The 23,716-nt window shown below is 34.8% G+C and overlaps 1 protein-coding gene and 1 long non-coding RNA gene across 2 annotated transcripts in view; one reads left to right on the top strand and one right to left on the bottom strand.

Moving 5' to 3' along the window:
• The window catches only part of LOC118265596 (uncharacterized), a 38,318-nt gene extending 24,175 nt beyond the window's left edge, over positions 1-14,143 (bottom strand). The window contains exon 1 of the long non-coding RNA XR_004782765.2: positions 13,811-14,143. This is a non-coding gene — a long non-coding RNA (uncharacterized LOC118265596). The remainder of the gene's footprint in view (positions 1-13,810) is intronic.
• A 99-nt stretch (positions 14,144-14,242) lies between these two features.
• LOC118265595 (uncharacterized) lies at positions 14,243-20,031 on the top strand. Its single transcript, XM_035578570.2, has 2 exons — positions 14,243-14,400; positions 18,246-20,031. The coding sequence occupies exon 2, from the start codon at positions 18,255-18,257 to the stop codon at positions 19,362-19,364; it is 1,110 nt and encodes a 369-aa protein (XP_035434463.1). The 5' UTR covers positions 14,243-14,400; positions 18,246-18,254; the 3' UTR covers positions 19,365-20,031.
• The last annotated feature ends 3,685 nt before the right edge of the window (positions 20,032-23,716 follow it).

Raw genomic sequence — 23,716 nt, 5'->3', positions numbered from 1 at the left:
TATCCTATTGATGCTAGAACTTTTTGGCTTATGGAAACACCACATTCGAAGACAATGTCTACTGGAAAATGACGTTTAGTCTTAGATACCAACTAATAACATTTTTTTTTTTTTAATATGCATATTTACATTTGTTCTCCACGGACTCTTGGTCCGTGCCCTTATCGTACAATTTGTTTTTTTTTTTACAATAAATCTTTGATATGGTATCTACGTTTCACACTACAATTAACCACAACTATTAAATTACAAAAATACTTACGCATTAACATATTTGATTTTTTTTATTCAACTAAATTAAATTTCGGCGGCTCTGCCAAGTCAGCTCACCAACGCGCTGGGAGAGCCGACCTGCCCCAGCAGAAGGCACTCGTTCACGAGTATGACGTGTGTGTCAGCAAATGGTCCCGTCAACCATTTTGTTGCGAACGTAACAACCCAACACACAGCGCCACTGGCTGTAGGACATATGTGTGCATGACGCCTCAGCCCCTGTCGCATGAGCTGACTCCAACAGAGCTTACAGAAGTCAAAGAGTTACCAATTATATAATTATGTATATAGCAGTTATGCTCTTATTTACGCTTTCCGCATACACATTACCTCCCGCTATATAAATTTTTATTTTAGTCCGAGGAACATTTCTCACCCAATTAATAACATTATTATTGATATATTATTATTACAAAAAGTCTACTCCATAACAAAAATCCACTGCAACTTTCAAACAATACCTAGAAACAGTCACAAAATAAAACGCATTTAACAATCTCGACAATGTTCACATTACACCCATCAACTACTATGTAGAATAGAACAGACAAAGCGAACAAAACCGACACTTTTAAAAAAGTACTTTTAATTTTTCGCCACTGCAGACTCATCTGAATGATCTGAATGCCTAGGGGAGCTACAAGTACCCCGAGGTGTCCCCATGATCTCGTCTTATCCACTACCCAAACATTCTTTCTTTCACTCACTCTATTCACTCCTCTAGAGGTTATCTTTTTATTATTTCTCTCGACATCCTCTTTTTATTGCCACCCATATTGACTTTTTATACCGCTCACGAATAAATACATTCTGATTTACGCTTACGTTGGCACTGCTTTATGCAGACGGCGAATTAGTGCGCTTGAGGTGTCAAATGTTACAATCGTTTTTATTTTAATATCGAATGTTATTTCTTTGGATATGAAATCGGGACTTTATTTTCGTGAGTGAGTAGACAGTAGTTTCGGGTTTGTGGGCATGGGTCAACGTTATGTATCATTTACAGTTTACATACCATTTAAATCATATATACCTATGTTCAAAATGAGTCATGGTATGCAAATGTATGTATGTGTTTTCTTTTGGAGCAAATTCGAAATACTTAATCATTATTAAATAATTAGCAAGCCAATCAATTGATGGACTAATGACAAAACAAATAGTTTACTTATAATGATTTTAAATGACACACTTGGGTCGACAATAAGCCAGTCAGAAGTACCAAACATACACGCTTTAGTCCTTTTTTATCTTACACAATTTTCTTCTATATATTTTTCTTAAGAATCTCGAAGTGTTAACCACAAACAGCAGTTACGGAATAAATGTGTTTCCAGTAAGCTCTTGTACAAACATTGAGGGATTGCAAAGTTCAGGCGAGGAGAAAAACAAAGATAAATCCAACTTAAACCTTGACAAGTGCGTATCTAAGATTTGTAGATCTGCGCCGCACTTTGCTTGCTCTGATTTCAACTAATTATGGCAGGGGTAAATGTTCTGTGAGGGCATTAATTGTGTAGTGTTTAGTGTTACAAAATTAATGTTAAAACTATTTATTATAATAATTATTGTTTGTAGCGAACTAGAGCGATAATCTGGACGTTAGATATTAACAGGTAAGCTAAGTACGATGTTAAATTCCAACTGCCATGATTACATCATGACCACAATATTATATTGTGAAATCGTTGAATCATTACCAGTAACTTTTAACCCCAAATTCAGAAGACTTGCAATATTTTATATTTTATCAAGAACAGCGCAGATAATAGAATTCCCACTGTGTTTACCGTATAATCTGACATTCTGTAACCATAAACGAACTCATTAACATCACTTAATCCAAACAACTCTTCCAACTCCTAATAAAACTATATCAAAACAACATACAAAAAAAACACATAACGCTTATTAACCTTCCCTAGATTCTCAATTCCGGAGTCTCACAACATCGTCCCGAGGGACCGATTAAACATGTAAAAGTAAGAGGATAACAAAGTAGCAAGGAGGTCCGTAGTCACATTTAGCACGTACCGAGAATAGCAGTAACACGTTTGCAGGAACTTAACGACCGGAGAATAATGTCGTCTAAGATCTGCTGAACCGATCACTTCCCTTGCTCGTTTGTTTGTGAGAAAAAAATGTATGAAACACTTAATTTGGTGACACTTAATCGTAATGTCTTCGTGTGTTATTGATGTAATGTTTTAATATTAATGAACTACTAAGTAGTATGCGTAGTTGAACTAAATCAGTTCAGTATCTAAAAATCTTACATAATTTTTTGATGCAATATTTTTAATTTCATTGTTGGACAACAGTCAAGCTTATTCCGCATAGAATATGCTGTTCTAACTAAGAATTTTACTATGAATGCACATTTGGTTCAAACCCAAAAATGAAATCGTCTAAAATATTGCAAAAACACTACGCAATACTTAAGTATAACACGATACTATGCAAATGGTTGAAGTTGCATTACTTTACTTTAAAGTTTCGTTGTCTCCTACGAATACAAACTTAATGGCATGTTGAGCTGTCAAAAATTTCACTGTTTGGCGTCTCGCCAGCAAAATTCTTGTTTCAAATAATACTATCTACACCTTGCTTTTTTGTTTTCCTGACTTCTTTAAATATTTTCTTCTCAGTTTACACCCCCAAATGATAACTACGGTTTATCAAGAAAGAATAATGGCAAACTTACAACCATAATTACTTCTTTTTAATGAATTAACGACTTTTGTTTGCGAACAGTGATTAAAATAATTAAAAGTATCATTATAAGTGCCATCAATCCGATCTCTGAGGAGACATTAATGTTTTTACGGGTTGCTCAGTCATAATAATTAATAATGTTATAATCCAAAACAGTTGTAAAATGAATTTTCATAGTCATTGTCTATTTGAAGTGTAAATATTAGATGATTTCCGTCGCACAAAGCGATCTTTGAGAACTACTAAATTATTACTGAACCGTTTGGAAGATAAAGTAACGTGAGATTATCTTCATTCTGTATTAATAACTTTATGAGTTTACATTGAGACAGCTAATTGTAATATTTTGATTGCCAGTACTGCTTTTCGTCCGTCTAATCAAGAGAAGATAAGGAGTCTCGAATAAAAGTGATTGTACCTAGTAGTAATTTGAGCTCTGTCTTCGTCCTCAGATATTTAAAATGAGAGTAAAATCCGTTAGAATTTTTTGAGAGCTGAAAATCATCCAATGGCTTCTCCCGCCTTGAACGAAACGAGAGGGAGTCAGTCAGTCAATGTCAAACTCTTACTGACTAAAAGCCACCCCGTTCCTACTCCTGTTTTTCGAGTCGGAATACCGGTCACCCGCTAGGCAGCCCGCAGCTTCGGAAAAGCCGTAAAGCCGTAGCTTTACAAAAATTAAAGAATATTATTCCTAACTAAAAATAAATACAGTGTATACCTATTGAACCCAAAAACCACGGAACATTCTCAGAACGATATAATTTTGCAAATTAAATTACTTTAGCAAGAAATTCGCGACGGGGTTGTTCTTATGCGTTCTTATTGCAACAATTATTGTCAAATGCGGCATTTTCATCGTACTTTTAATTGATCCTGCAGGGCGAGTAGCAGATAAAACTCGGATATCTAAACTTTCTCTATTACAGTTTAAGAAAACCGCCGCCGCAGTTTTGTTTGGCCGATAACAAAATTTTCATTGCCGCAGCCTCCCCGCGTATTTGAGCGGAGTGACGCATTGTTGCGAGTTACGAGATTATAATTGTTGTTTTGTAATTATTTTATGATTTTAATGTTAGATTGTACGATCGATTGCTATAAAAGTTTTCTTAATTGCTAATTTGAATTGACTTTCGATAATATAAGTACTTTCTTGCTTTAACTTAATAGTAGGATACCTGACACGGTTAAGAAAATCCAAATAATGGGGAAGTTTAGTATTCTATTTTTTATACATGCTTCGATGTCACGCTGGATAGTCAGTGATAATGAAACGAAAACATCCATATCCATATATGGGCTTGCGCTTGCATAACGTAGAAAACAGGAGAAGAATATGCATTGCGAAACATTCCTTTTTTTTTCTTCACAAAGTGATATAACATAAGCATTTACAATAAAACGTTTAGTGTAAAAGTGTAACAACAAACTGCCATATTTTATTATGATCGTTATCGTAAAGGCGCCCCCGTTCCCGCCATTTAAAAGTTGCCCGTCTATCCGCCCCCTTACAACCCGTTTGGAAGATTTCATTATAAAATTAAACTAAAACTAAAAGTTTGTGAAGTAAAGTAAATCTTAATGGAATGTAACTTTGCTTTAGTTCTTAAAGATTTCGAATTGAAAATTGTCTCCAAAAAATATTGATTAAATTCGATTAAGTATTTACTTCAAAGTAAAGGCGGAAAATCTTAATAACGTGTAATAAATATATACAATAATAATAACAAAATAGCTTTATTTAAAGCGGAATACTGAATCTTGTAGTTAATATAAATATTAAACTACTAATGAGTAAAAATCTAACAATATAAAAATCGAAGAAAAAATAACAAACACAATTACTGAATTCTCCATATTTTTTCTCATATAAAAAAAACGTTAGTTCCTTGCGTTTATAAGAATAACACTGCTTAAATTCTTCTTACGGCAATCAGAAGAAATATCGGGAAGTAATCACAAACACATCGAAGCAGAAGTTAGCAACCCCTCCTCGGCCGAAACGTAAACACATAAATCCGCGGGGAAACTCCTTTTAATTGTCTGCTAGCTACCTTAACGAACAATTACATGTTGTTATTTATTTGTTTTCCTACAAATAGAGGAAAGAAAATATCGTGTTTTTATTTTACAGTGTAACCTTTTCATTCCATAGCTATAGTTGTCTAGGTACCTCTCATGCGGCCCATAGATTCAGCTGAATGAATCGAAATCCAATTAAAAGAATAACAGAGCAGTACCGTTGAATGCACGGGACTAATCGTTTTCTATTGTTCTTGAAACCACTATCAGACTGCCTTTTGTCACTGGACCCCAGCAACCAACTAGAACTGGGCCCTTAATAAAACACGAGGTCGGCAAACAGAGAACCGCTCGCATGCAAACGACCAGACCATGAGATGTCTAAATTGAAGGCCTTAAAATTTCCCGAGACTGCCAAAAGGAACGGAGAAAAAGTTAAAATAAGCTTTATTCCGACGTGCCGTGAAAATTGCCTTTCGGCTCCGCAGATAGTGGAACTACAAAACATAAACGATGACCGGCCACCGGCGACCGCTCGGCGTGAACGTGACAATGACGACTAAGCCGCTGCACGCAAGGAACGTTTTACTCCTTTTGTACCCAACGTATTCGGCAACACACCGCCGCTTTCTGACGACGTTATTTTTTAATCAAATATATCCGTGGAGCGGGTGACGGACGATAGGGTCGCAGCGACAATGAAAAACTAAAAGGAAAAAGTAGCACTCTTTTAAGCAAATACAGGCGAGACCAAGTTGATTGGTTTTGTTAGCGAGCCTGTTGATTGGCACGGACGTAAACAATACGCTTCCAATGTTTAAGTTTCAAACGACAATTGAGACTTCTTTTAAGCAAATAGTGACTAGACGTGTTGATTGGTTTTGTTAGTGAAACTTTTCTATTGAACGTTACGATTGATGTTGTCGACGCCCATGTTTGTGTTAGCAGCTTTTTGACAATGTTTTCGATTTGAACAATGCTTTTGTACGGTCCGTTTCTCGTTTCAACGATGCTTGAAACATTTTTTCACAATTTGTTTTACTGTCGACATGATGTGGCCCAGGTCGGCTTGTTGACGTAACACATAACCAAATATCCGCAAAAAATATGAACGAAACGTTGGTCAAGTGAAACCAGAAAAACGTTTATAAAGAAAACAATGGAGTTTTATTCGCTGGAGTTTCCAGAGGTCATAAATTCTTGGTTATATTATTCACGGCGAGTAACCGGGCGGTTATAAATCAGGACTCCTCAGGCGCTATCAGCTCACGCTCCCATTAGTGACCTCCTTCTACGGTGAAACGTGGCAACTCTTCTTATCCGAGCGTATTTTCTTTTTATAAATTTATTGATTTAAAACGTAAAAAATACTATAAATCACAGGTTTATTAATCATATACGCAGTATTTTATGAACCGCTCCTCAACTTAAAACTACCTATCCATTATTTATTTAATTCATTGTATTATTTTTTTTAACATTTTACAGATCAACAAATGTAAAATCGATAACTGTGTCTCTAAATAAGACAATATTATGTACCTAGGTACAAATCATTTCATCTAAAACGGAGACATTATTAACCTATACTACCTACTTAGACAGCACCTCAATTTCCTTTTACACCCAATAGGAAATTGTAGGAAGAAAAACTGCCTGTTTCCTACCCACCCCACCTACTACAAGAGAAATGTGTGTTCCTAAAAGCTTAGAATTAAAACGTTAGCGGTTGAATTAATAGAGGGTTTTAATATTATCCGTAGATTATTTTTGTATCAAAATTATGCACACTCGAATGGGTGGCCAGACTTGAATAAATTTATAACGGACGAGAATTTCGGCCCGCTCATTACTGGGTATTTATGTGAGGAGATAAAAATATTAGGGACACAGTCATTTTAATCGAAAACGGATGAACAGGGTGTGGGAGCGCCCTAGTGTTGCGCGCTCCTGGCCGTGTCTTGTTTGTTTGTTGAAAAACGTGTCGCAGTGATGAGCCAGTCGTTGTTTTGTATTTTCTTTTTTTGTGTATTGTGTCATGTTGTAATTATTCACAAAGATATATAGATTTGTTGTTTCTTTATAGGTTAAATAAGTACCGTGACAGCGTTGTCTTAATTAAATCAATGCTACATTTTATACGAATTTAGATAAATAATGTTTAGACTCACCATCTAACCATCACGCCGTTAGTTTTCAATCTTTTTGTACAATTCTTGAGAGTGAAATGTGGAGTGGTTAGAAATAGTTGTTTACAAACGAAAATTATTAAAAAACAGTCACTTCAAATTAAATTAAACACTCATAATTAATTGTAAACTTGAAAATAACCAAAAACATAAGAAGACATTATATGACTTTCCCCGTGAAAAAAAAACAATTTTGAAAAAAGAACAACAAAACCTATTTTTCTTTTTAATATTGTCATAATCATAACATTCAAAATAAGAACTGCATTCGAAATGACAATCAAACTTGTTTCGCGGCACTTTTACCACAGATAATGAATAACAAGCGACATTTATCAAACCGCGTAAAGTCAGCCAGTGTTTAGGACAGTTTTAAACGCTTAAATTAATTTCCTTTAAGAAGTTGTAACTCTCCAAGTGGGTATAATGCGATGATATATAAAAAAAGGTCCCAGTGAGCCAGATCCCCTAATAAATTATACCCTCGATAACAATGGGATTTTTTCGCCGGCCCTCCGTTGCAACTTTTGATATCACCTGAACGTGAAAAACAAAAAAAAACAGGGAGAATATTTTTTTTGAACATTCTGCCGAAAAATTAAGTAGGTATGTTTTATAATATTTTAAAATGTAACCAAATAAAAATTTTACCCTATAGCATTACGCAACACAATCAATTCAAAATGTAGAATGGAAAAGTATTTTCCCCATTTTCACAGAGTAAGAAGCCATAGACATATGCCCAACAGTTGAGTAACAATCTCATTTGAACTGTATACATCATTATAGTCAGCCAAAACCCCAACACTATTTCAAAATCTACGTAAAAATACAAAACAATATCGACTAAAACAATCAAATTGAAAACTGAAACTATGATCATAATGCCCTAATACCTTAGTTATTTGTCAAAGGGATTATGATAAACAGTAATAGCGCAATAGCCACTTCCTTCAATATACCGCTTGAGCACTTTTTGTCCCGAACTATAAAAAATAAAGCTCTAATATCGTCCAATGTTCCTTTGGGGAGTGACTGGACAATTGCGCGGAATCTGTCAGGGTTGTCAATGATAGGAAACGTGTAACATGTCCTTGAGATATTTCTTGATACATATTATTACTTACTAGCGACCCGCCCCAGCTTCGCACGGGTGCAATGGTTATATATTATGCACGTATTACATATATTACACATTCCTCTTGAATCATTCTATCTATTAAAAAAACTGCATCAAAATTCGTTTCGTAGTTTTAAAGATTTAAGCATACAAAGGGAAATAGTGACAGAGAAAGCGAGTGTGTTTTATACTATGTAGTGATTACGCTTATTCATTTAACTGTTTGACGAGGTTACTCGACTAGTGATTGTAAAGATTATGGCATGGACTGAAACTAGAGTAACTAATGATCACATTTCTTTATTCCTTGCAGTGAAATTTTAACTAAACTAAGTACTAAGTAGGTACTCGTTTCCACATACATTTCATATTTGCATGAGATTGGATCTGATACAGACAGACATTCTTAGATGACATTGAAGAACTTACCTAATTATTTGCATGGAACAAGTCTTACATTTATCTTGCATGATTATGAATGTCAAGTTAGTTGTTTAACGTGTTAATTTTAACAGTGTTTTTTTTAATAAAATATTAAAGTTTTATTCCTAAACTAATGACAGCCCTAACAAATCGAATGGGCAATGGGCAACTGTGGACAATTTATATAGCAATAATCCGCACGGACATTACGGCGGCCAAGTCATCGAGCCGACTGCCGACTGCCGATATTATCGGAGCCGGAGGTAAAAAGCGTTGCTAGTTTGAGGACAAAAAACGAGCTCTCATTTATCGGGAGGTCGGCACTTCGGCGACAGGCCATCTCGCCTCCAGCCACCCTCGCTAAAACGTTGCACATTACTCGCCACCGCTTTAGGGCTTACCGACTCGATTATGTTACCTTGTTAAAGAAATACTGATGAGTTCTTTTTAAGTTTCGTAATTGAGTCTGTAATTTTACACTTTTTTGGAAGTTTATTTATGTATATTTGGAATGTTGTAATGACTGTTTTTTAATTGTTTAATCGAGAAATTAACCTCTTGTTTGCCGGTATATGAGACACAATAGAAAACACATTGTGTCTACGCGAATCTGCTTTCTGTCTTCGCGAATCTGTTACCACGGCTTAAGAAGTAAATGTGTATTTTACTTTTATTTACATTTGTATCGTATTTTGATTGATTTCAGTAACAAAACCAGTCATATATGAATAGATCAGGCTCAGTTGAAGCAAATACAAAAACAGACACAAAAGACGTGTATGACAACGAAAATCAACAGAACACCAATTCAAAATCTTATTTATTCGGCAGGTCGTATTTGTCGTATGCGTACACGCCGAACGGTCGCATTGTGATGTAATTGAAAAATCGCTACTACGAACTACCAACGGACCGTGGATCCATTATTCAGATGACAATCACGTGAATTTTCCGAAAAACGAAGCGAAAAACGTACGGCTGTTGTTTCACGACGATGTGGAGTATAAAAAATTCAACGACTTAATCGCAATGGTGACCAAACAAAACGTCGCGTTCGATGAATTGATAAAGCAAATGATCGACAAATAGTTGCCGCTTCACTGTTGTTTGCGAAAACAGTCGTTTACTTCGATTTACGTATGATAAATGCTCATTAAGAATTTATTGGCGATGTTTAAGCCGTTTAAAGAGTTCACTTGTTAAGATAATTGGTTGCTTTTTTGTACGATAGAAAACTGCAACCGATTAGCTACTAGTACTACTACTACCTACTTTATGTTAATACTATTTCACGGATTCCTTTTTAATTCTCGTCTTGATATTTTTTAAGTATAATATAATTGTAAAATATAAAACTTGTCCTAAACCCTCATGACTAGATGAAAATATGGCATCACCCTGAAACTTTAAACTCAAAAAAAAAAAAATACAAGACAAAATTCCGAAGAATATTTAAAAGTTATTTTTCTTTTGGAAGCAGCATATGCGGGCTTAGGAAGCACCCATGCCGTCGTGGTGTGGGGGAAAAATGGCCGACTCATCAAAACAATAAACAAAGTATCGGAGCCCTATTTTATTATGTTATTATGCACGCCGCCCTATGATTTAACGCTGCATAGATTCAAGCGACGACGGTAAAGGAAAATGAACTTTGGTTACAAATATTTAGTTAGATGATTGGAAGAAATTAGCGAGGAATACTTTAGCATACCAACAGATTTTGTGTAAGAAAATGTACTTAAATTTTTTAATTGAAGAAACTTCTGTGTTCTAGACGGCACAACATTTTAATAAAAGTCGCAGTTTAGTCATATTTTGTACACAAATTATGTCGTTTATTGGCCTCGTTTGATTAAATAATAAATTATATTTATTTTTGCAATTAAGTTACAAGATAAAGATGAGGCCGCAAGTTGATTCTGTAGTGGTCTTATGCGTAAAGAACCACAACAGCTTGAGCGGTCCTGTTCAAATAGTAAGGTTCGTTAGCATCACCTTTTAGACTGAGTATGAAAACAACTTCTTAAAACTCAAAGTAAGAAAGAAAGAACCCGTTTATTAATAAAAATAATTCAAATTGAAAATCATTATTTGTTTGCCTTAGTGAGTATAAGTTCTTAAATAATATTATATGGATAACAATTAAGAATCCCGTCGGACACGCATTATTTATGTATTAATTTTATGTAGTTTGTGTATTAGATAGATAGTTTATGTATTGTATACAAATTTAGCATGACTTTTACCTAATATAAATGCTCATTGACATACCTACGTCTCCACATACAATATATCGATCCCAACCGACGGACAAAATTTTCCCGCTTAAGAAAAATGTTTAAACGTTTACCACCTACCAAAGTTCTTCCATCCACCACCTTCCAAAGAGATTATCAATCAAGGAGTATTTCCTAGTACAAATTTATCACGAGGTTCTTATTGTGACGCCGGATAACACAATATCCACCGGATATCCGGAGGGGAGGCTCAACATCATATTTTTATCATCATTATGTCAAGAAAAAATTTTGCGTTGTCTTAGTATGGAATGGAATTTTGAAGGAACTAGTGTTTAAGATTTGTTACAGAAATGTTCATGTTGTTATTAATAATTATTGTTACGTAGATACAATAATTCGTAAAATTCTTTCAGAATAATAAAAAATCTATGTATTTGATAAATGAATGCGAATATTTTCGAGATTCTTGTTTTTAACGGCAAAGTTTATTTTTTTAGTTATTTTCCATGTGCATTTACTGTTTCGTTTATGGAATGCATATCTTGTATTTTACTAAGTGCCACATTAAAAAAGATAAGTAATTATTAATTTTAGAAAACCAACAAGAATCTTCATCCAAGGTTTGTCAAGAAATTGTGATGGGTAAATAATACAATTTGGGTACAGTGGTACATCCATTCTATGCCAACGTCCCAGTATTTTGATCCGATGCTGTTTTCAACAGGGAGTGCATCTTATTGGCTGATTAATGATTGCACAATCACCTAGCTTAAAATTTAGAAAAACAACATTTCATTTTAAAAACATTGCGTGTTCATGTACACATTATTCAGATGGTGGTAATAACAATTGTGACAAGTTGGTTTTGTAATTATTTTAGTTTTATATTATTCATTTAGTTGTATTATCTTCTACTTACTACCAAGTTTAGTATAACCAATAATTATTATTATGGCCTATCCCGCCTAGTGATAAGTGATGGTGTGATAAGTTTACGATGGAGCACGTCTGCCCATGCTCCTGCTCTTCGAGCCAGAGCCCCGATAACCCACTAGTAGTCCGCAGCTCTGGGCATTATACTTACTTGAACTCAATATTTGTCACTATTATAAAGCGTAAACTTCAATAATCCTAAATCAAACTGGGCTCGTCAGAGAGTTGAGATGATATTATATCCACACAATGTTCCTCTACTTAATGATCGTTAATAATTATTTGTTCGGTCTTTGAAGTTATGTTATTTTAACAACTCTCACGAAAAACTAGGACCGCCGGAAAGCAAACCGTTAACAATTAATCCTAATACAACCAAGACAAAAAAAAAATTAAATGAAATACGTTAAAAATAATGGTGTAGTAAAAGTAATATAATATACATAGCCAAGCAAAGCAGAGAATGCTGCTATCCTCTTGGTTAAACCAAAATCTTTTAAACTGCAATCTATTGAAGATTATGGCAAACCCTCTTACTACTAATTTGTGATATAATGCTTATCTCTGTGAAATAGAGAAGTCCTTATTTAAGGGCACAGCAGTGCCTCCGCTAAGTCGACTATATTTACTTCCATCATCAACACGTAGCCAACAGCCGACTACTGGAATAATAAATCTCCATGTAAGACAATTTACCATAATCTTACACACAATACATGTCAAGCGGTTTTAAGACCACAGTTTACAATATTCAAGTTTATCAAAGAGCACTTTTTTATGTAATAAGTCGATTGCTTACCATCAGGTGATCCGACTGCTCAGTCGGATCATCTGATGGTAAGCAATCGCTGCCGCCTATAAATATACTCGAAACACCAGAAGTGTTACAAGTGCGTTGCCGGCCTTTTGGGGGTTAGGAATTTAAGGGTTGTTGGGGAATTGGGGATTGGGAAGACTGGGAAGGGAGTAATTGGGCCTCTGGTAATCTCACTCACACAACGCAAGCGTTGTTTCACGTCGATTTTCTGTGAGGCCGTGGTATCACTCCGGTCAAGCCGGCCCATTCATGCCGAAACATGGCTCTCCCACACTTAAAGCAGCACTGCTGTATTATAGTCACTTAAGTACTAAATCAATAGTCTAGAAAGTTGGAAGGATCGATATTCCAATCACCATAACGCGACCGAATTCGATATCCCAGTTTTTAATACATTTTCTTCGTACAATAGTATTTTCACATTTAGCAGTATTATGAAGGACTTAGTCTCGGTTGAAAGAGTACGGAGTTCGGAAATTGGATGGAGGCGTAGAGGCGTGGTGATTGTAGCCACGCCTACTTGGTAGGCGTGCCGTTTGAGATATTAAAATATAGTATATGTTGTTAAAAATGGGTAAGAAGGATATTAAGTATGTATAGTGTTCAGAAAAGGTGACAGGTTGTAGAGTTGATAGGAATAGTACAAGCGATGTATTGAATTGTCTCAATTTGTAATAAGTAAGTAAGTAAAACCTTAAGTAATTTCTTAATAAGTTAATAACCTTATGTAATTTAGATAAAAATTAATATTTGTCACATTTCATTTAGCATCTGACAAAAAATATTTACGTTCTTAAGATATTTTTCTAATGAAGTCTGCAGCTTGAATTTTACAAAACAAAATATTATTATTAGACTAATTTCAAAATATTAATTTAGTATTGAGTCTGTTAAAAAAAATAAAGATTACTCTAACAATTTTTAAGATTCTACTCAAATTATCTACTTGTCTACTTAACTTTGCAGCCGCCACACCGAGTGTTACTTTTTTTATAAAAATAACACTAAATAGGCAATAAAATATACACAGAAACATAATTTAAAAAAATATATTTATAATAAAAAATATGCTACTCACCAAAATTCCGTTTTAACAAAACTTTTAACCAATATTTTCACACAAAATTGTAACTTATTATTTTTTAACTAAATTAAATTATATTCTTCATACAAGTACAGACACGTGCAACGTATTTCTAATTCCATTTTCTTCAAATTTAAAAAAAGAACATTGAAAAGCATGTTCTACAGCGTGGCTACGACAGCGGTTACGCTGTAGCTGTTATTGGCTACGCAAAGGCGGAGCTTGCTACGAGTTCACACGAAGTTTTCCGAAATCCACCGACGACACACACGTAAAAGAACGACCAATTTTCCTAGACCCTTAGTTTTCCTTCGAGAAACCCCGCTTTGAAAGAAAAAGTGTAGAGTGAAGGGAGAGGGGAAGGTCAGCGTAGACTGGGTGGTTTGTAGGAGAAAATCATGGGGGTTGAGAAAAGGGATTTGCCAGGATACTGTTACGTAACGTCAGTTGAGCGACGGCTGCGCTGAGGGAAGCACGTCCCGCGCTCGTTTTGTCGGAAAACATAAACAACAACAACGTGTTTACTGACGTAAATAACCCGTGGAACTTCGTTCTTGGACTTTGGTGCAGTTCCAGTTTTGAAGGTAATTTTTTTTTATTTATTTTTAATGTGTTGTGTATTGTTTTGTTGTTGTGTTATTTGTTTATGAGTTTTTTCAGCTAGGTGTACATTTAAGAGTTCGTTAGTATTTACGTGGGGATCTAAATTATTCATGATTAAAAATTGTATTATGTTTCTGATTTCGAGAATAGAGGCGAGGCTTTTTAAGGCGTGGCTAGTAGATATTGTAAATGGTTTCTGAATAATGAAATTTTTATTTAATTAAGTTTTTTTTAATTTTATTTAACGTAAAACTTACTTCTATTTAATTAACTGTTCTTTTATTTTGCATCAGCTATGCAGATGATAGTTATAACATATTTAGAAAACTGAAAGCTCTGTTCTTTTTCCTTTGACCACGCGGTCGGAACTGCAACGGCATATTTCAAGTAAAATTATAAAACAAGCCTATACTTACTTTTTTTACATTACTCAATACTCAACTTGTTTCATAATCAACTAGGTTTCAATTAAAACATTAATTAGGATTTTATTTTGTTAGTAAACATAAATTAGTTAGCACCTGTATGCTAACAATATGTGTGACTTACAAATGGATACACTTGCCATATTTTACATAAAATACAGGCCTCATCTAGTTATTTAAGAAATTGACATGTAAAAGTTATCTTGTAACCTATTTGCAAAAATAAATATAATTTATAACCAGTTTTCTTTGAGAAATATTCCTACCGAACTCATAATGTCTGTAAAAACACAATTTTAATTATTTTCTAACAAAATTAAATAGAACAAATTTATTACAATCAATACTATAAGCACTTAAAACATAATTAAATATTATATATTACGAATATTTTAAGAAACATGTGGTCATTTCTATAAAACAGTTAGTAACTTGTATTGTTCTCAATATCCGCTAAAATGTTTACAACTTTCGTGCGACACACTAAATTAATTACATATTACGTGTTTTGGCTTACTCACGTAACTATTTGACGGGGAACTCGACTAATTTCAAGCCAAACTAGAAAACTTAGAAAGTGCATATAAATTAAAAAAGAAACACATGATGCTGTACTAACCCGCACCCTCATGGTAGAGGGGGTAACAAACAAACAAAGCGTGTCTCACCTTAAAATTAACCTCAAGAAATACTCGACTAATCAAACAATAATCTTAATATTTAATTGTCAAAGGCTTTCCAGTATTAATAATTTAATACAAAGATTGAAACAATTGAATCTACTCGCGATACCTGTTATTAAATATGCAAATTAGTTATTTATTCAAGTTACACCGGATTTTGTAGGGGGAACGATATTTACGGTAACTTTCTGTGTAAATGACTCGGCTGTCATGTCAAGTCGCTAAGTAAAGGTGTAATGTAAAGTTGGGGTTAAACGCGAGTTTTGACGTTTACGGTTATGGTTTGCGTTTTGCGTTTTGGGTTTGAGTTAATTAGGTAAGATGTTAGGATGACACCCGTACGATTTTTAAAATATTATGAAGAGTAGTATCTAGTAATAAAAATCGCATTTATGAGGAGAGAACATAATACACATACACATTGTGGGGCACATTAATTGAAGTGTCGAAAAACCATGCTTTGGCACGAATGGGCCGGCTGGATCGGAGTGATACCACATCTTCACAGAAAACCGACGTAAAACACCGGAATGGTTACCAATTACCACCCTTCACAATCCCCGATGCCTCAACAACGCTTAAATTTCTAACCCCTAAAAGGCCGGCAACGCACTTGTAACGCCTCTGGTGTTTCGGGTGACCATGGACGGCGACGATTACTTACCACCAGGTAGAGATCCGTTTGCTCGTTTACCGGCTCATACCATAAAAAAATATTGATACTGAATTAGGAATTACTTAATCACTAGTTTACTAGGTTGATGATCGCTGATCGGTGGTTTACCTAATCAAACATTCCATACACAAGGTAACCCTTCGTAAGGGAGACACTGCGTCCTGTATTCTGTGAGACACAGTAACTTGGAAATTGTTATCGATATCTGTTAGATATTTTGTTCTTAACACAACAATAGAAAACACATTGTGTCTCGTGTGGATCCGCCTTCACGAAGAACTACATGCAATCCAGTAGGATACTATAAAAAAAATTAAAACAGAAGTGAATAATAAGATTAAATAGACAATAATTATTTAGATGCTTGCGAATCAAAAAGCTCCGGCTCGAAAAGCAGGAGTAGAAACGGGGTATTATTTCTCCCTTAAAAAAAATGCTATTTGTGTGAGAAGCCGATAACATAATTGACCACCTGTAATATAATAATTCTTGGAAATATATAAATTTAATTTCAACAATATGAAGCTACAAAAATTATAATTACTTGAAACAAAACTCAAAAACCTCATAATAAGTACTTGATAAACACAATCTCAAGTCAATTTTCTTAGTAAAACAAAATCCTACGGCATTGCTAATCAAAATTATTAATTGAAGAATATAAAACAATAGGACCAGGCTTTGTCCCTAGAGGATCGTTCAATTTGGATTATTTATCGAAAAGCGAACGAGCACTGGCGGCGAAGCTAGTTAATTTACAAAATAAATATTAGCTCAATCAGACGGACGGACGGTCTTAGCTCTTAGCTGTTGTTTTGACTAATTATTATTTTGTGTTTATTATAAATAAACTTTCTTGGTTATCGAAAAGGCAATTTTATTAGTAGTTTAAAATATAATAATTGAACAATGTCTATAAAAGGCGTATTAACTTACGTAGTTATATCATTATAGGGAAAAATCTATTATTATGAATTGAGTGCCACTTAGTAATGTTTTATCTATTTATTTAAATAAGCAGCCTACGATAACATTTCCTTACTACGAGTAAACTACGTACGAGTACTCGTAATTACATAATGATTATATGGAATTACAAGTTGTACAAAATGCAACAGTTTGGCGTGATCAGATTTAAATCCAAACCATTGTAAATTTGCATAAACTAAATAAATAACAACAGTAATAAAAAGTATTATTGTGTCGAATAACTTTGATTCCACCCTCCACTACACTTTAGACAAAAAAATAAATAAATAAAAGGTTGCGGCTACTTGTAAACACGTCGCATAATAGGATAGTTTCCAACTAGACAAATTCAATTCATTTTTCAAAACATCAGATGCGATTATAGAATAGTGGACCAACGAGTAGACGGATCACCTAATACTAAGCGATCAGCGCCGCCCATGTATGATTTTCGGCCTATACTTTATTTTTATTATATTATAGTCGAAATAATTTGTTTTTAATTAACGAAACTACAGACATTTCTACAACTAGTAATCTTATTCCAAATCATTTTGAAGATAACTAGCCAGTACATAAGCTCCCAGTTAAAATAACCACCGTCAACCATACCACGGAGATACACCAAAAGCACCAACACACATCAATACAAACGTACAAGACGCCATGTTCCTCGGGAGCATTGTTTTCAATAAATTAAACGGAGGACAAGAGGTCCGTACTGGGCAAACAGCCTGGAGCCTCCGTCAACACAATTATTATACTCGGACAGCTACCCTCGTGTCGATAAACACCCTCTAAATAAATTAACTGGACTCCATCCAAAACATTTGTTCACTGTCTCTCTTCTCGGCTTGAAAAAATATAATTAAGTTTTTGCTTTGGTATTTAGATACTCTTTGGGTTTAAAGTTGAGGGTGTGTTTATCTCTAATGATATGAAACTTAGAGGTTGTGGTAGATAGAAATTTATTATCGTTCAATGTTCATCATGGGCTCATTTAGTCATAATCGGGAAACTACTTCTCATAATACACTACAAACTTACTTAAAGATGTTTTTCTTTTGTCGTAGGTTACAACCATGGCTGCTCGACCAGCAGCACCCGTCACTCGCACCAAGAAACAGAATCATGCCAACATCCCATGTCCCATAGAGAACTGCGCAAGATTCACCTACGGCAAACTACCAGACCATCTCACGAAGATCCACGGCCTCACGGGAGCTGAAAGAGACGCCCTCAATGAACAACAGCGAAAACGATTCTTCAATGGCGAACTCTGCCAAGTACGATACCTCAAAGAATCAGCTATTAGAGATCTTTGGGGAACAGACTACGAAGATCCTCGGATTCGTGCGAAAATTCACCAAAGTTACAATCTAGTCAAAATACGAATCATACCTCTTGCAGCTACGCAAAGGTCTCGACCACTGACTGAACAAGATGCCAATGTTCTAACTGCCTACAACGCTAGGACGGCGCCAAGGCCCGCTCGAGTACAAAAAACAAGAACTCGACCACGGCCTTATCCAGCTCCGGAGGCCAGTCCAGTAGAACGGCGAGCGTCCAGCGAGTCCAGTGAAGAAGAGAATACGCAGAATCCTCTTCCACCGTCCCCACCTCCATCATCCCCATCTCTTCCGCCATCACCAGCTCCGTATGAGCTACAACAAGTAGAAACTCGTTTACGAGACATATTCGATTCGAAGATTGATGCTGGATACAAAGCTGTAATCGATGACATGAAGAAGTCAATGACAATGGGAAGGACGCTGGGAGCACGGAAGCGCAAAGCATACAGAACATACAGGCGCTACGCAAAGAGATTGATTGCTTTCCTTCATCGGCAACATTCGCCGCTCGCGTATGACGTAGATGTTCTTCTTTGTGGTGAGAGCCAAGTATGCGCCTTCCTAGAACGTATCAGTGCTGAGCACAAAACGAAAACTTTGAGGAATTACATCGTGGCTGCTATCAAGCTGCTGGACTCTCGGCTCTTTGCGATAGAAACTGACCCTTCGTGCAAAGAGAAGGTGGCCTCAATGACCCGTGTATATGACGTGCTACATGGCCGTTTGACGGAATGCGACAGACTGCTAGCCCAGAAAGAAGCCTGCCAGAAGAAACCGTCGCCATCTTTCGAAAGTGTTATGGAACAAAGTTTCAATGTTTCGTACGATGAGCTAGTGTAATAAGTGAATAGTTTGTACTGACATTTTTCTAATTATACTGATCCCTGCTCATATTTCGTCCCCGCTTTTAGTAGGCTGCGAGATTTATTGATATCATTTAATATTGCTATGAAAAAATATTATAGATACATGTATTATTTTAGAATGGGCACGGAACCAATGAAGCACTCAGTCGTGAAAATTTTTACCAGATTAATAATTAGCCTTGATTAATATAAAGACAAATATAAACTTGCCACAGGATATTTCTATCTTTTAAAAGTGTATAAATTCAATGCAACTTTGCAACTTTTATTAAATTACTAAGTTTAAAAACCCTTGTAAATACTTGTAATAATCTACGTGTGTCAAGCAATAAGCTTATAACATGAATAGCAAAATAATAATAATTAATTAATATTATTATATTATTATCTGTGTTAAATAATGAAAGTAATACTTTCACTAGTGCGCAATAATTATGCCAAATATTAGAATTATTATAATTGTAGTATTTTAGATTTTACCCAGCATTCTATTATTACGGTAATTTACGAGTATTTCGGTAATTTACTATTAATTTTAAGACTTTGAAGTATTCTCATGTAATGGATGGATCTCATTAGTATTATTTTTCGTGTAAATGTAAAACATGTACGTAATTTTAATTTGTTTACTGTGTAAATATCTCTGCTAGTAAATTATTTCAATGAATTACTGTTTTGTTTATTTTATTCGTGTTATTCGAAATTCCCCTAATATAATTTACCAATACTGAGACCAAAACTAAAGTTTTGCGCGTTTTTTACTAAATAACAAATAGGAAAAATTACGAACGTCAGAATTACCTAAGTTTTTAGTAGAAATTTGAATGTAATACACTTAGGAGCAAATAAAAATGGAGCCACTAGCGTTTTTATCTTTTAAAGAACCCTCTATAACTTAAAAAATACCAATTAATAAAGTACTTGTATCAGGAATTATTTATCAATTACGAAAAAGAAAAAACGCTAATGACACCGTTTCTTTGCCTAAGTTGATTATGTATGTTATGGAAGGCTCTACGTGAGACACAATGTAATTTTTTCTATTATGTCTTATATACTGGCAAACAAGAGGTTAGATATTATAAATTGTAGACAATTTTTATTAAAAAACTAAAGGCAATTTTATTAATTCCTCACTAGGTAGTTGGGTATGATGTGACGTTAGTCGTCATCAACGATGTCATGTCGTAGTACCCACCTACCTACATTATTTTAATTTTTACACTCAACAATGACAGAACGAGCTCAAGAACTCCAAAACTTTATTTTTTTTACATGAAAGTCATAGTCATTGATAGCAAGACGAACAATACAATAATAATTACCGCAACAGATACTACGTACAATGAATATGAATCATACTTTAGCTGACATAACGAAAATGCAAATACTTTCCGCTAGAGGCACCACTGTCGCTAATCATCTACACGTTTTGTGACGTAAAACTGTAGTAGCGCCATCTGTTATCGAATTTAGAAAACAAAAACCGGTATAATGAGTATGAAACCAGCCAAAGTTGCCACTATTCGCTGTTAGGTGGCGGTGAATCGGTGTTCGGTTACTTCCATCGCTATATGCAGTCCTGGTACATGGCGATCGTAAGTGCCTGCTCCAGATTCTCCACTTACGTTCCAAACGTGCCATTCTTGGTGGCCCCGCTAGATTTGTCATACTTGACGGCTGACCTCTTTATTACGGAGGAATTTATCTTGCCAGTAATTTTCAAATACGCTTCGAAAAAAGAATGAACATTCAAAATTTTGTTTTTGGAGTGTTATGTTTTTATTTCTTCTTTTGTTTATAATTTTTTCGTGGATAGATTTCATGGCGGTTATGTTGTTTGTTTTTTAAGAAGAAAAATGTAGTTATTGTTTATTTAGTAGATATTCCTTTATTTTATTTATTTATCCGAATAGAAGGCTTTTAGACCAAAGTCCATAGATATATATTTTTGTGGTTGTATCTAATGCGAAAACCACATTCAATAAAAATCTTGAAAAATAGTTTTCTTTGAAAACTAAAATATTTCTGGCAAACGCATATACCTCCTCTGCCAAGTCGGTGATACAATACAAAATACTTCGTTAAAAAAATGTCTGTGACTCAGAAAATATTTTTTTCGTACATCGTTAATAAAACCTACACGCTTTTATGTAGTCTAACGGTCGTAACTTAGCCAAGAAAATTGTTCTAGAATTTAAAAAAATCTATGTAGACAAGAATATCTACGTTTAAAAAAATGCCTTTGCGCTTTTAATAAAATACGAATAATAATTTATCAAAATTCCTTTCTCTTGAACCCTGGCATAGCAGGGATTTCTCCCGTTACTGGTAGGTGTTTTTTTATATTTTTATTTGTTTTTTTTTTCACTGTATTTAACAAGTATTTGAAATAAATAAAGGAAATAAATGTATCTAATAAAATGCAAATGAAAAGCTTAGATACTGCGATCTAATCTTTATGATTCACCTGAGTCTAAAAAATATTATTTTACAGCAATAAATTGAAAAATAATCAAAACAAAAGACAATTAATATTCAGAAAAAGAAAATTAAACTTTTAATGTTCTGTAAGATGATAAAGGTTCTATTCTATTCGCTAACGAAAACTCTCTAACGGACGACCAGACACGCAAAGTTTGACGCGACATGTGGGATGATAATTTATTTTAAGCAGTTTACTCACAGGCTATTTCTGGCCCCATATACTACCTTGAACCGTTCAGTAGCATGTACGACCTATTTCAGTTTACTGACTAAACGAACGGTTTCGTCCACGACGCGAACATGTTTTTCAATAACCTCGGAGGGTGGGACGTAAGGGCAAACACGTCAATCGTATTCAATCATCACTCCGCCAAAAATATCTTTTAAATCATAACAGACAAAAGAAATTACGAAATGTCGTTGAAATAACGCAAATAGTCTTGGTTTGGAAAATCATGGAAGGAAAGGAAAGGTATGAAATTAGGGTGACACTGTGACCTTTTCGAATTTCGGATTTTATCAAATATTTTTTGGGCATTCAAGATTTAATGTATTATTTTTACCAGATGTTACAGTATAACATTTGATAAAAACAGCAATAATATTATAAGTTTAAATATTAATATGAGTTATTATTATTATTTTATAGCATAAAATACCGAAGGAATTAACTGAAACATCATTAAACAATTTGAAAACTCTTGCTAGCATTTTAATCAAGACCACAAACTTCTTTATAAACAGTATGAGAGATACAACAGCGCGTAAATGAATGATTACATTACTAAATTGCAATGCAGCGGTAAACAATGCAGCACGAACAGAATGACGTCACGCTCATTCGGTGCAAAGTGCATGTATGCAGCTTAACCTTCTAGCGTTTATGTTACCCTGGTGCTCGTTCCTTTTGTGAGCGACACCAAAGGGGCCCTATCCCCTTCGAGCACCCTTCTCTGGGTCAATGCGCATCTCTCGGTCATTCACCGGACCGACCTTCATCTGCTGTTTTTGCCTTAATGCGTGTCTAGTTGTCATAACGCATTCGCACATTTTTATGCGTAGCCATTTATTTATTCAGTTAGTAAATTCCAAGTGGAATGCAACATTACTCCCAATGAATGTGCATCCTAGAAACGTCGTCTATTGCAGATTTTGCAATAGATGGCTAGACTAATACTATTTTACATTCTTGTTCGGAGATGCACATTTTTGAATGGCAAAATTTTGTTTTTTTTTCTGTTATTATCATTTAAAAGGATACTTTTATATTATCGAGCAGGTGCAAAGTTTCATAGAGAAAATAATAATAGGACGGAACCTGTCCTATCCCTTCGACAATAGCTACACAGTAGCGATGAAATCATTGCGTGAACCATGTGCATTGTATGCGTAAGAGTACGCTGTGAGAAACTGCAACAAATTGTCTTACCAGGAACTCCATGTACAAGGATTGCAGAATACAGAAGTAGTTCGATGCACCAAACCGCATTACACGGCCGTGCAACATAAATGCATCGATGACTGATATGGATATGACGCGACCGCACACTACGAAACTCGTTATTACTTCACTAACACATTGATAAAACGTCAAATTTAGAACGTCAGGTAGGTTGATTATGATTCATGATACGAACAGTATTTATTTTACGATTTCATAAACCACATGCATATTGGATATGATGGCGGTGTGAATAATAGACATCTATATCAGTTGCATGCAATTTTTTTGTTTCACTCCAAAACAAAAGAACATAAACATTTGTTTTCTTCTGGAAAAGCAACCAAGTCTCCAAACAACATTATCATTATGTATCCTGATTGTGAATGCTGGTACAT

This window comes from Spodoptera frugiperda, chromosome 28 (genome assembly GCF_023101765.2).
Source record: "Spodoptera frugiperda isolate SF20-4 chromosome 28, AGI-APGP_CSIRO_Sfru_2.0, whole genome shotgun sequence".
Lineage (NCBI taxonomy): Eukaryota > Metazoa > Arthropoda > Insecta > Lepidoptera > Noctuidae > Spodoptera > Spodoptera frugiperda.
Note: the sequence above shows the minus strand (reverse complement) of the source record. Positions and strands in the feature narration are given on the sequence as shown.

Excerpts from the sequence above, each read along its gene's own strand:
- LOC118265595 (XM_035578570.2), top strand. The coding sequence starts at position 18,255 with ATGGCTGCTCGACCAGCAGCACCCGTCACTCGCACCAAGAAACAGAAT.